Genomic DNA, 12,844 nt, shown 5'->3' with positions numbered 1-12,844 from the left:
GTAAATCTTCTCCATCAAGGGCTTCCATACCTCTCATGATTCTATTGATGGTCAAAAAGTCTCCTCTTTCTCTTCTTTGTTCCAGAGTCAGTAACTCTAGTTTTGACAGTCTCTCTTCGTATGACAGTTCTGAAAGTGTAGGGGCCATCTTCATAGTTGCTCTTTGGATTCTTTCAATTTTCCTTATATTCTTTTTGGTAATGAGTGACCATAGTGCCTGCATACTCCAGTCTTGGTCTCATCAGTGTGACTAGTATTTTCGTCACCATTTCTCTACAATTCCCATTATGTCCGGTTCTTTTTCCATCAAGTAATCATTCAGTTCTTTCAAGCCTGTTATTAAGCCATCTATGTTTGTGTAAGACACTTTTAATTGTCTGCTACTTCCATTGTGTTTTCTGTTTCCCTTCTGTTTTCCTCTGCTATGAACCATTTCCTCACTTTTATATTCACTACTCTCCAATAGAATTTCTCTTTTTCTGACTTCTTTTCTCGTTTTTTCCCTTATGTTCTAGTATTTTTGTTTTCTCATCCTCTCCTCTTTATTCATTTCTCTTTTTATATTGCTCACTGTCTGCTAGTTCCCCTGATTTTGCTAAGATATTCTCTGCCGTTGTTTGTGACCTGAATTTAAACTTAATTGGTCTAGTCTTATCTGTATTGTATTCCCCGAGCCTATACATTTCTTCTATTTGTTTCCCTATTTCTGGTTCATCTTCTTGAACTACATACATACATATACCAAAGGCTTTTTCCCCCTTACATGGGGGGACTAGCCAAAAAGAAAAAGGCATAGAAATCCCTCCCACCCATTTCATTTCCCATATATTTCACTCCCCCACACCTTCCTATCTTCCTCCTATCTTGGCACCTCCTGGATGACGGGTCATCCCTGCATCCTGTCCACTGCCCTGGGTCAGAAACAGTGCCACAAGACACAGCACATCCACAGCAAGGCCGCTTCATAAATTCGGCGACCCCCCCTCTTCTTGAACTACTTCTAATGTATTATTTACTTTTTCCTTTTCCTCCTTTATTCTTGTAGTCATATTTAGATTATACTTCTCTTCCATCCCTAATATGATTATACATTTCTTTTTATCTGCTAAGTCTCTTACTATGTTCTCCTTCTCCCTCATCACTTTAATAACTGTCTTTAGATTGTTCTTTCATCTGCTGTTCCATTATACCTCTGAATTAAATTGTATTGTTTACTTGTACTTTTTTCCAACCACTTGCCTCTTTTGCTATGGACTCTTTATTCTCTTTATTACTCCTATTCAATTCCTCATTCTCTTCCTTTACTTCTCTTAACTGTCTTTTTAATTCTACTATTTCTTTAGTTAGGTTTTGATTTTCCTTCTTTAGTTTTTTCAGCTTACCAACTCTATGAGCAATTGACTTTATTTGGTTAAACTTAGCTTCCCAATTTTCATTATTTCTTTTAGTTTCTCCTCTAAATTTACTAGTCGGGGGAGGTTGTCATTTCCTCCCTCATTAAATCCATGGAAATAGTTATCTTCACCTTCCATTGCACTGCTCTTATCTATATTTCTAATTTTTACATTGTTACTAATCACATCAACTTCATTATCGTCAGGCCATCTCTTGTTTACGTACCTTCCTCATTTCCTTCCATTTTCCTCAGTAATCCCTCCCCTTCTCCTTTTTCTTCACCTTTCCATTACACCACGAGTTTTCCCCTTCCCTATTAATAAAACACAGGTACTTCCTTGTCGTTGTTATCTTCGAAACTTGTAGAAATCACTGGAGTCCAGACTTTGCTGCCACTCTGATTGATGTGTGTGTGTATTTACCTAGTTGTATTTTACAGGAAGGGGAGCTATGCTCGTGGTGTCCCGTCTTCATATCTCGTTTTATCTAGACTGTTTTTAAATTTGTGTGTTGTTTTTGCACACACCACTTTCTCATCTAACTTGTTCCAAACATCTATTCCCCTGTGGGGAAAGCTGTTCTTTTTTAGGTCTCTTCTATAACTGTCTTTCTTGATTTTCTTTCCATGTCCTCTTTTATTTCTACTATCCCATTTTATTAGATCCTCTCTTTCAGTATTTTCTATGCCTTTCATGATTCTATAAATAGTTATCAAGTCTCTCTCTTCTTTGCTCTAATGTCTGTAGCTAAAGTTATGCTAGTCTCTCCTCATATGATAGTTCTGAGAGTGTTGGTGCCAATTTCATAATTGCTCTTTGTATTCTTTCAAGTTTTGTTATACATTTTTTTGTACTTGGTGACCATGTGGTCACTGCATACTCCAATCTTGGTCTTATCAAGTCATAATAATTGCGTCATAATAATCGCATTATAAAAAATAAAGTCGGTGCTCAATTGTTCATTCTCTTTCACCCATGAATTTTGATAACCATAGAAAATATGATGAAGCCAGTTTAGAGAGAATGGAGGTTACGTAGGTACGACTACAATAAATATAATCAAGATGCCGACGTCGGCATCATCGCGTACCCACTTGCTCCTCATGCCGCCTACGTAGGCGTCACGGTATGGAAGTGGTTAAACCATCTATGTGTAAGACAATTTTAATTTTCTGCAACTTCCATCGTGTTTTCTGCTTCCTTTCAATTTTTCTCTGCTATGAACCATCTCACTTTCATATGCACTACTCTCCAATAGAATTTCTCTTTTTCTGACTCTGTTCTTGTCTCGTTTTTTTTTTTTTTCTAGCTTCTAGTCTTTTTTGTTTTCTCATCCTCTCTTTCCTCTTTATTCATTTCTCTTTTTATCCATACTTTTTTATATTGTTCACTGTCAGCTAGTTTACCTGTTTTTGCTAAGATATTCTCTGCTGTCATTTGTGGCCTGAATTTGATCTTAAATGGTCTAGTCTTATCTGTATTGTATTTCCCAAGTCTGTATATTTCTTCAATTTCTTTCCGTTTCTTGTCCATCCTCTTGAACTACTTCTAATATCTTGTTTCCCTTTTCCTTTTCCTCTTTTACTCTTGTGGTCCTATTTGGATTATACTTCTCTTCCATCCCCAATATAATTATACATTTATTTTTGTTTGCTAAGTCTCTTACTATATTCTCCTTTTCTCTCATCACTTTAATAACTGTGTCCTTAGTTTGTTCTTTCATCTGTTGTGTCACTATATCTCTAAATACAACTTTGTTGTTCTCTTGGAGTTTTCTCCAACTCTGTGCTTCATTTGCTATGGACTCTTCATTTTCTTTATTATTCTTCTTTAATTCCTCATTCTCATCTTTTACTTCTTTTAACTGTCTTTTTAATTCTATTTCTTCGGTTAGGTTTTAATTCTTCTTTAGTTCTTCCAGTTTATCAACTCTTTGGGTAACCTTTGATAATTGGTCAAACCTAACCTCCCATTCTTCGTTCATTTTTTTTTAGTTTCTCCTCTAGATTTACTAGTTGGGGGAGGTCATCACCTCCCTCATTAAATCCATAAAATCAGTTATCTTCTCTTTCCATTGAGCTGCTATTATCTATATTTCTGCTCTTGACACCTCTGCTTCCTTGTTCCTCGTCTGTGTATTCTGCCCCCCGTTTGTTTACACCTCTCCTAAGATCCGGGGCCCGTTCGTCCCCATCCTCATTTCCTTCCATTTTCCCCAATAATCCCTCTCTCCTATTTCTTCACCTTCCCACTACACCATGAGCTTTTCCCCTTCCCTACTAATACAACAAGGTACTCCCTCGTCATTGAGATCCACGAAAATTGTTTTCTTTTGCGGAGTTCCAATCTTCGCCGTATATCCGACGTACATGTGTGTGTGTGTGTGTGTGTTTATTTACCTAGTATCATACAGGAAGGGAGCTATGCGCCTGGTGACCCATCTTTGTATCTCTCAGCATCAAGATTTTTTCTTTTTTAATCTGAATAGTGTTTGCACACACTGTTTCTATGTCTAATTTGTTCCAAGTATCTATCACTCTATGTGGAAAGCTTTTTTTTTTTTTTTCATTCCAGATCTTTTCTGTAATTATCTTTTTTTAGTTTCTCTTAGTGTCCTCTTGTTTTTCCATTGTCCCATTTCAATTAATCACTCTTATTTTAAACCCCTTCCCACGTATATGATACGAATATTATTACGACACGTTGTACGGCTGGCATTGGCTGCTGCCACCGAGATCTAAGTCCATGACGCCTACGTGTGCGGCACCGTATGGAAGGGGTTAAGATTTCCATTCTCTTCATAATTCTATTGATAGTAGGTCTTCTCTTTCCCTTCTTTGTTCCAGAGTTGGTAATTCTAATTTGTTCATATGTCATTTTGGAAAGAGTTGGTGCCAATTTTGTTGTTGCTCTTTGTATTCTTTTTAAAAAAAAATTATATATTCTTTTTGGTACTGGGTGTCCATAGTGTTGCTGTGTACTCGAGTTTTGGTCTTATTAGTGTAGTTAAATTTTTTTATCATTTCCTAGTTGTATTTTATGGGACGAGCTATGCTCGCAGTGACCTGTTTTTGTATCTCTCCGCATCTAGTTTATTCTTAAAATCGTGTATATTTTTGGCACTCACTATTTCTCCATTTAGTTTGTTCCAGACATCAATCACTCTATGTGGGAAGCTTCTTTTTCAGGTCTCTTCTGTAACTATCCTTCTTTAGCTTCTTTTCATGTCCTCTTGTTTCTCTTCTGTCCCATTTTAATAAGTCGTCTCTATCGAGAATTTCCATCCCTTTCATAATTCTGTAAATGGTCAACGAATCACCTCTTTCTCTTCTCTGTTCCAGTGTTGATAGATGTAATTTATCCAATCTTTGTTCGTATGTCAAATTTGATAGTGTAGGTGCCATTTTTGTTGCTGTGTGTGTTTGTGTGTATTTTGTAGTCTATGGGGTTGGAGTTGTGCTCATGAGGTCCCAAATCTTTGCCTCTGCTTACCAAACTTTGCTTTAACCTCATTGAAGGAGGATAGGGAAGGAAAGATTGCTGCAGTGGGAAGTGCGAAGAAAATGAGAGTGATGAATGAGGAGAATGGAGGAGAAATAAGGAAGGATGAGGTGAAGGCAGTTGTTAACATGATGAAAGCAGGTAAGGCACCTGGTCTGGATGGATGCCATGCGGAATGTCTGAAAAAGGGAGGTACAGTGATGGTGGACTGGTTGGTGAGGTTATTTAATGTTTGTTGGAGAGAGGGTAGAGTGCCAGAGGACTGGAGGAGTGCCTGTATAGTTCCTCTTTACAAGGGAAAAGGGGACAAGTGTGAATGTAGTAGTTTCAGAGGGATTAGCTTGTTGAGTGTAGTTGGGAAGGCTTATGGGAGGATCTTGGTTGAGAGGATTAGGAGAGGAACAGAAGGAGTAATTGGTGAGGAACAGTGTGGATTTAGGACAGGTAGAGGTTGTGTAGATCAGATCTTTGTGGTAAGACAGATATGTGAGAAAGCTATAGGAAAGGGGAAGGATGTGTTTTGGGCTTTTATGGATCTGGAAAAGGCTTATGATAGGGTAGACAGAAAGGCACTGTGGGAGGTTATGAAGATATATGGGATAGGAGGAAAGCTTCTAGGAGCTCTCAAGAGTTTTTATGAGAGTAGTAGAGCTTGTGTCAGGATTAGAAATGGAGAGAGTGAGTGGTTTGATGTAAAGGTGGGACTTCGTCAAGGATGCGTTATGTCACCCTGGCTGTTCAACTTATACATGGATGGGGTGGTGCAAGAGGTAAATGCAAGGGTAGTGGGTCAGGGATTGGAGATGGTTAAAGAAAATGGAGAAAAGTGGGAGGTGAGCCAGCTGTTGTTTGTGGACGACACTGCGCTTGTGGCAGGATCGGAGGAGGGATTGAGGAAGTTGGTGGCAGAGTTTGGGAGAGTATGTGATAGAAGAAAGCTAAAGATAAATGTGGGTAAAAGTAAGGTGATGAGATGTACAAGGGGTGAAAGTGGCAGTAGACTGGAAGTGAGCATTATGGGAGAGCGACTGGAGGAAGTGGATAGTTTTAGATACTTGGGTGCAAATGTGGCAGGGAAAGGTGGAGTGGAAGTGGAGGTAGAATGTAGATTGAGAGAAGCGAGTAAATGCCTTGGTGGATTAAAGAGTGTAATGAGGAATAGACATTTGGGAATGGTTGCTAAGAGGAGACTGTATGAAGGAGTGATTGTGCCAACAGCACTGTATGGGGCAGAAACATGGAACATAAGAGAAGAAGAGAGAAGGAGGTTGAATGTGTTTGAGATGAGGTGTCTGAGAAGTATGATGGGGGTTACTAGGCTAGATAGAGTGAGAAATGAGGAGGTGAGGAGGAGAACGGGGGTGGAAAGGGAGCTGGGAGATAGGGTTGATGAAAGAATATTAGGATGGTTTGGACACATGGAAAGAATGAGTGAAGAAAGACTAGTAAAAGAGGTGTGGAAGGCAGATGTGGAGGGAGTGAACATGAGGGGGCATCCTAGGATGAGGTGGATGGATGGGGTGAAGGGGGCTTTGGGGAAGAGGGGAATGTCTGTTGAGGAAGGACGGGAGAGGACAGAAGACAGGGGTGAATGGAGAATGGTTGTATATGGATGATGTTGGGATAGCATGAGGTGGAATGGGCGGGTGGATGGGGGGTGAGGTAGTATGTGTGAGCAAAATTTGACGCAGCCCGAAGGGATTTCTCCCCGTCCTCTCATTTTATGCAATGGGGGGACAGAGAGGGGGGGTCGCCGATTTAATGAAGCGGCCTTGCTGTGGATGTGCTGTGTCTTGCGACACTGCTTCTGACCCAGGGCAGTGGACAAGGTGCAGGGATGACCCGTCATTCAGGAGGTGCTAAGATAAGAGGGAGGGTGGAGGGGTGTGGAGTGTATTCAGGGATGGAATGGGTGGGAATGATTTTATGCCTTTTCCTTTTTGGCTACCCCCCTTGTAAGGGGGAAAAAGCCTTGGTATATGTATGTGGTATATGTATGATACGATGACACCTACATAGGTGTCATGAGACGTGAGTGGGTATACGAGGATGTCAGTTTCGGTATCTGGATTATATTTTATAGTTGTAGCCGAGTTACCCCCAAATTCTGTGAACTGACTTCATCACATTTTTTGTGTTTATAATTACTCAGAATGAAAGAGAACAAGTAATGCAGCAGTGACTTTATATCTTTAATGAGAGTACTGTGATGCATCGTATGTTGGGCATCCGATGCTGTGCCCGAGAATTTGACTCTTATTGAAGAGGTTAAATTTGCTTATGTTGGTGGCCTGGATTATATTTTCATCCAATTTGGTCCACAAATCTGCACATATATATAGGAAGATATAATTTCTAATGTCTATTAATTTTTCAACTTCTTACAATGACCATATCAACAGGTCCATTCTGTCCATAATATCTATCCTTTTTCTGATCTGTGAACATCATGTCACCTCTCTGTTTAAGCTTACATTGTGGGAACTTGTAGCTTTCTCAGTCTCTCATATGTGTAAATTTACCAAGTTGTAGTATACAGGATAAGAGCTATGCTCATGGAGTCCTATCTCAGGAATCCCATAGGTCAATTGTGACCTTGAAATATTCCACATTATTTGTCTTTACTGTTCCTTCATTCAAGCTAGTCCATGGATCAGTAATCCTATTCAGAAAACTTCAATTTTTAATGTCCTTCAAATGTCTAGTCCTCTCTCTATCCCCCCCTCTGGTTTTCCTTTGTTCCCACAATAACATTTCCTTATCAGGTATGTCTATGCCATTCACAGCTCTAAATACTGCTATTAGATTGTCATTCTTTTTTCTCTCCTTGAACATCGGTAGCCCCAGAATATTCAGTTACTTTTTGTGTGATTTATCAGTAAGATCTAGAACCATTTAAGTTGCTGCCCTCTGAATTTTCTGTCTTGTTTACATATCTAATGTTTAATTTCTTTTTGTGATCTCACTACTGTATTAGGTTTTCAATGTTCTTCATCATTTCTTTGTGTAGTGGAATGCTACTTTTATCTTTTTTAGATTATAAATTTCTCCAGTGGTCTAGTTGATATGTGTTTCTGGTGAAATAATTTTTTATCATCACTCCCAAGTCAATATCTTTCATTTCTTCACTTTTAACCACTTTGGTACAATGACACCTATGTAGGTGTCATGAGGCACTAGTGGATATTTGAGGATGTTGGCATTGGTGTCTCAATTATATATTTTTTTGAAGTTGTACATGAGTTACCCCCAGATTCTGTGAACTAGTTTGATCATGTTTTCTGTGTTTATTATTACTCAGAGTAAAAGAGAATGAGTAATCAGCAGTGACTTTATATTTTATAATGCAAGTAGTGTGATGCATTCTACATATGGCAGCTGATCCACTGTGTGAGAATTTGAGTCATATTAAAGTGGTTAAATTAATTTCCCACTCCTGGCACTGCTCATATACACTAAGTCTTGTAGCTACCCGTAATCCTCCATATTACTTACTAGCACTTAATATTCACCATTTCTTGCTTTTGTTTTGGTACATATTTGTTTATTCCCTCATCGTAAATTTATTTTGATATGTTCCATTTCTCTTCCATCTTTGTTTCTTCATTTAAAAAGTTTTCCCAATTTGCATTTTGAAAAAAATTCGGAGTTTCTCAAAATCTGTTTTATTGTACCTTAGTCTTCCTTTTCTGTTTCTCATTTCTTCTTGAATCAATATGTTCTTTTAGTTCGAACTCTATTAGTAAGTGGCCACTCTTCCCAATTGGTGTTTTGTATTCCATTCCACAATTTCAGGCTCTGACATAAGTATTAACCTCTTCCATACGGTGCCGCCTACGTAGGCGGCATGAGGAGCAAGTGGATACGCGAGGCTGCCATATCGGCGTCTTGATTATATTTATTGTAGTTGTCCCTGCGTAACTGACATACTCTCTAAACTGGCTTCATCATATTTTCTATGGTTATCAAAATTCACGGGTGAAAGAGAGACGATTGATATAAGTGGTGACTATTTTTTATGATGCGAGTATCATGATGCAACATCATACGTCTGGCAGCTAATGCTGCCTGCGAGATTTTGGCCCGGAGTGAAGTGGTTAAATCTAGTCTCAACGGTTCCTCATTATTTCTATATCTGGTATTTTCTCTAACCCATTGAGCCATTGCATATTCAATGGTCATATCCAGTAGTATGTTTCCCCAGAGGTCTTCACCTTTCACTGTAATTTCTTCCCAACATATTTCTTTTGAGTTAAAGTCACCCATAATTTCTATATTTCCTCCTTTCAGTAAATCATTTAGTGCATTCTTTGTGTCTGCCAACATTTTGGAATGATCACATCTTCCAAGACTGTTCTGTTATCTTAGTCACATTTAAACCTTTTTTAGTCTATAACATGACTCCACCCTGTTTCTCCTTTCTATTTTTTATACAATGGTTGTATAGACCTTGTCCCACAGTGGTGGTAGAGGATTTTTTAATTTTGTCTCCACAATTCCCATTATGTCTGTTTTTTCTAATTTCTAATACCAGATAGTCATTTAATTTGTTCAGTCCTGAAATCATGCCATCTATGTTGGTATGTTATTTTTAATTTTTTACTTTGTCCTTTTCTGTATTATGTTTTATTTTGTATTATTATTTTTATTTTTACCATTTACTCAGCCTCAGGTTCAGCATTTGCCAAAAAAAAAAAAAATTCTTTTCAGTCTACATTCTCTTTTCATTTTTATTTTTTTCGTTTGCTTCACTTTTAAGTGCCTTTTCTCTCTCTCTTTCCTCATCACTCATTTCTTTTTTAATCCATACATTTTTGTGATTATCACTATTTGCTAGCTTTTTGATAGTACTTCTGCTATCATTTGAGACCTTAGTTTGATTTTTAGTGGCCTATATTGTTTTTCTTTAGAGTATTTTCCCATACTATGCACTTCCTCAATTTCTTTGTCCATATCCTGTCCCTCTTGTATCTCCTTCAAAATTGCTTTAGCAATTTTTCTCATCTTTTTCTCTTTGATATCTAGGCATATTATGTTTTTCTCTAATACCATATACTACAATCCACTTTTTTTGATCAACTGTGTCTCTGACCCAATTTTCTTTTTCCTCAATTACTTTGATTACCATTTCTTTGGCATTTTCTTCCACTTGTACTATTTCCTTGAAAGTTAAGTTTTTATTTTCTTGCTCCACTTTCCATTGTTTTTTATTTCTTGGAGATCAGTCTCCTTAATTGTTTCTCCCACTTTGTCAGTCACCACTTGTATTTGTTTTTTCACTTATTTCAAGACCTCTTTTTTGTTTTTATCCTCATTTTTCATTCTTTCACTTCTGATCATATTTGATTCTTTTTTCAGATCATCAAGCTCCTTGTTGGTCTCATCATTAGCTCTTTTAAGTGTGTGTATGTTGATCTACTGTCAGCCTTGCCATTCTTGTATAGTATAAGTGTTATCTCTGTTTCTTTTCAGCAAAATCCTTGCCAACATCCCATCATAATCCTCCGGGATGTCTCTTTTGCTGATGTATCCGCCCTGCTCAGCTTTGTTTATCAAGGGGAGGTATACGTGTCCCAGGATCGCCTGTCCACATTCCTCAGGACAGCTGAAATGTTGCATATCAAGGGTCTCACTGAACAGAACCAGCAGCAGCATGCCACAACAGCTACGTCACATCACTTGCACAGAGATCAGGTAATTGTCTATGTTTAACTTCTGTTTCTGAGAAATTCGCACTCACTCCTTGAGGTGAGTTTCCCAACAGTTATAGTGGCATGAAACCTCATATGTGAATTGTTCTTTATGACTGTCATATGAGTTAATCATAGCAAGTAAAGTGTTTGAGAGGAAAGGCAAGCATGGGTGCACAAGGACATGGGTGGTGGATGGAGTGTTGATGGACCATATAGTGGTGGCCAGGAGTGTGGTGGGAGCTGATGAACATGTTTTAGGGGGGGAGAGTGGGGGAGTATCAGATAATTTTTTTGGTGGGAGATGAATTAAGAGTGGAGGATGGATGGGAAGAGGAGGGGGACAGAGGGTAGGGAGGTGCTTTGAGTGAGCTGCTTGAATGAGAGGGAGGGGAGGGGGTGTGCAGGAGGAAGCTGAAAGAGGGATGGGGGATGAAGGAAGGAGCACAGCTAGGAGTGGAGGAATGGTGGGGATGGTTCAGGGAGTGGATCGTGGGGTGTGCAAGGATGGTATGTGGAACAAGGAGGACAGGAGGAAATGGAGGGAGGGGTAGTGATTGATGGGATGGGAAAGCAAAGAAGGTTGTAGAAGAGGAGGTGGGCTTTCACAGATTGGTTGCAGAACAGGATAAGGGAATCATATGAGAGGTACAAAGAAAAGAGGTGTAAAGCATAAGATAAAGGCGGCAAAGAGGAGAGTGGATGCGAAATGAGGTAAGAGTGTGATAGAAAATTTTGAAAGTAAGATGTTTTGGAAGGAAATTGGGAGAGGAAGAAGAGGCGAATCGAGTAAAGAAGGAGTGGAGGGTGTGGATGGAGGGATGATGGTGGAAGAGAGGGCAATAAGAGGAAGATGGGCAGAGTATTTTAGGGAGTTGCTAAATGTGCAGGAGATTAGGGAGGGAAAGGTAGTTGCAGTGGGAAGCACTAAGAAAATGGCAGTGATGAGTGAGGAAAATGGAGGAGAAATAAGGAAAGATGAGGTGAAGGCAGTTGTTAAGATGATGAGAGCAGTTAAGGCACCTGGGTTGGATGGATGTCATGCGGAATGCCCAAGGAGGTGCAGTGGTGGTGGACTGGTTGGTGGGGTAATTTGGTGTTTGTTTAAGAGTGGGTAGAGTGTTGGAGGACTGGAGGAGTGCCTGTATAGTTCCACTTTACAAAGGAAAAGGGGACAAGTGTGAGTGTAGTAGTTGCAGAGAGATCTGTTTGTTAAGTGTATTTGGGGCTTGTGGGAGGGTCTTGATTGAGAGGATTGGGGATGGAACAGAGGGAGTAATTGGTGAGGAACAGTGTGGGTTTAGGACAGGTAGGGGTTGCATGGATCAGATTATTGTGGTAAGACAGATGTGAGGAAGCTTTAGGAAAAGGTAAGAATGTATTTTGGGCTTTTATGGATTTTGAAAAGGCTTATGACAGGGTAGACAGGAAGGCATTGTGGGAGGTATTGCAAATGTATGGGATAGGAGGAAAGCTTTCAATAGCAGTGAAGGGTTTTTATGAGAACAGTTGAGCTTGTGTTAGAATCAGAAATGGAGAGAGTGTTTTGAGGTAAAGATGGGACTTAGATGTGTTATGTCACCTTGGGTGTTCAATTTATACACAGATGGGATGGTGCAAGAGGTAAATGCAAGAGTAGAGGGAGTGAACATGAGGGGGCGACCAGTGATTAGATGGATGGATGGAATAAAGTGGGCATTGGGAAAGAGGGGAATGTCTGTTGAGGAAGGACAGGAGAGGACAGAAGATAGGGATGAATGGAGAATGGTTATTTATGGATGATGCTGTGATGCATGAGGGGGAGTGGGTGAAAAATAAATTGACACAGCCCAAAGGGATTTCTCCCAGTCTTCTCCATTTCTGCATGAGGGCATGGAGAGGGGGGTAGCCAATTTAATGAAGTGGCCTTGCTGTGGATTGCTGTATTTTGCAACACTGCTTCTGACCCAGGATAGTGGGTGGGATGCAGGGATGACCCATCATCTAGGAGGTGCCAAGATAAGAGGGAGGGGGGGGTGGATGTGAGTGGAGCATGTGGGAATGGAATGGGTGGGAGTAGTTTTTATGCCTTTGTTTTTTGGCTACCTCACTTGTAAGGGGGAAAAAGAGTTTGGTATATGTATATGTAGTTGTAGCTGAGTGATCCCCATATTCTGTGAACTGGCCTGATCATGTTTTCTGTGGTTATTAACATTCAGAGTGAAAGGGAATGAGTAATACAGCTGGAACTTTATATTTTATAATGCAAGTATTGTGATG

The 12,844-nt window shown here is 39.5% G+C and overlaps 1 protein-coding gene across 21 annotated transcripts in view; it reads left to right on the top strand.

Moving 5' to 3' along the window:
- LOC143024084 (uncharacterized) overlaps positions 1-12,844 on the top strand; it is a 444,302-nt gene that overhangs the window by 102,332 nt on the left and 329,126 nt on the right. For all 21 annotated transcript variants that reach the window (XM_076182859.1, XM_076182873.1, XM_076182868.1 and 18 more), the window contains exon 3: positions 10,368-10,589. In XM_076182859.1, coding sequence (XP_076038974.1) covers positions 10,368-10,589 — 222 coding nt within the window. The remainder of the gene's footprint in view (positions 1-10,367; positions 10,590-12,844) is intronic.

This window comes from Oratosquilla oratoria, chromosome 3, assembly GCF_046742065.1.
Source record: "Oratosquilla oratoria isolate Oo_2021 chromosome 3, ASM4674206v1, whole genome shotgun sequence".
NCBI classification, from domain to species: Eukaryota; Metazoa; Arthropoda; class Malacostraca; order Stomatopoda; family Squillidae; genus Oratosquilla; species Oratosquilla oratoria.
The sequence above is the reverse complement of the archived record's forward strand: the minus strand, read 5'-3'. Positions and strand labels throughout refer to the sequence as shown.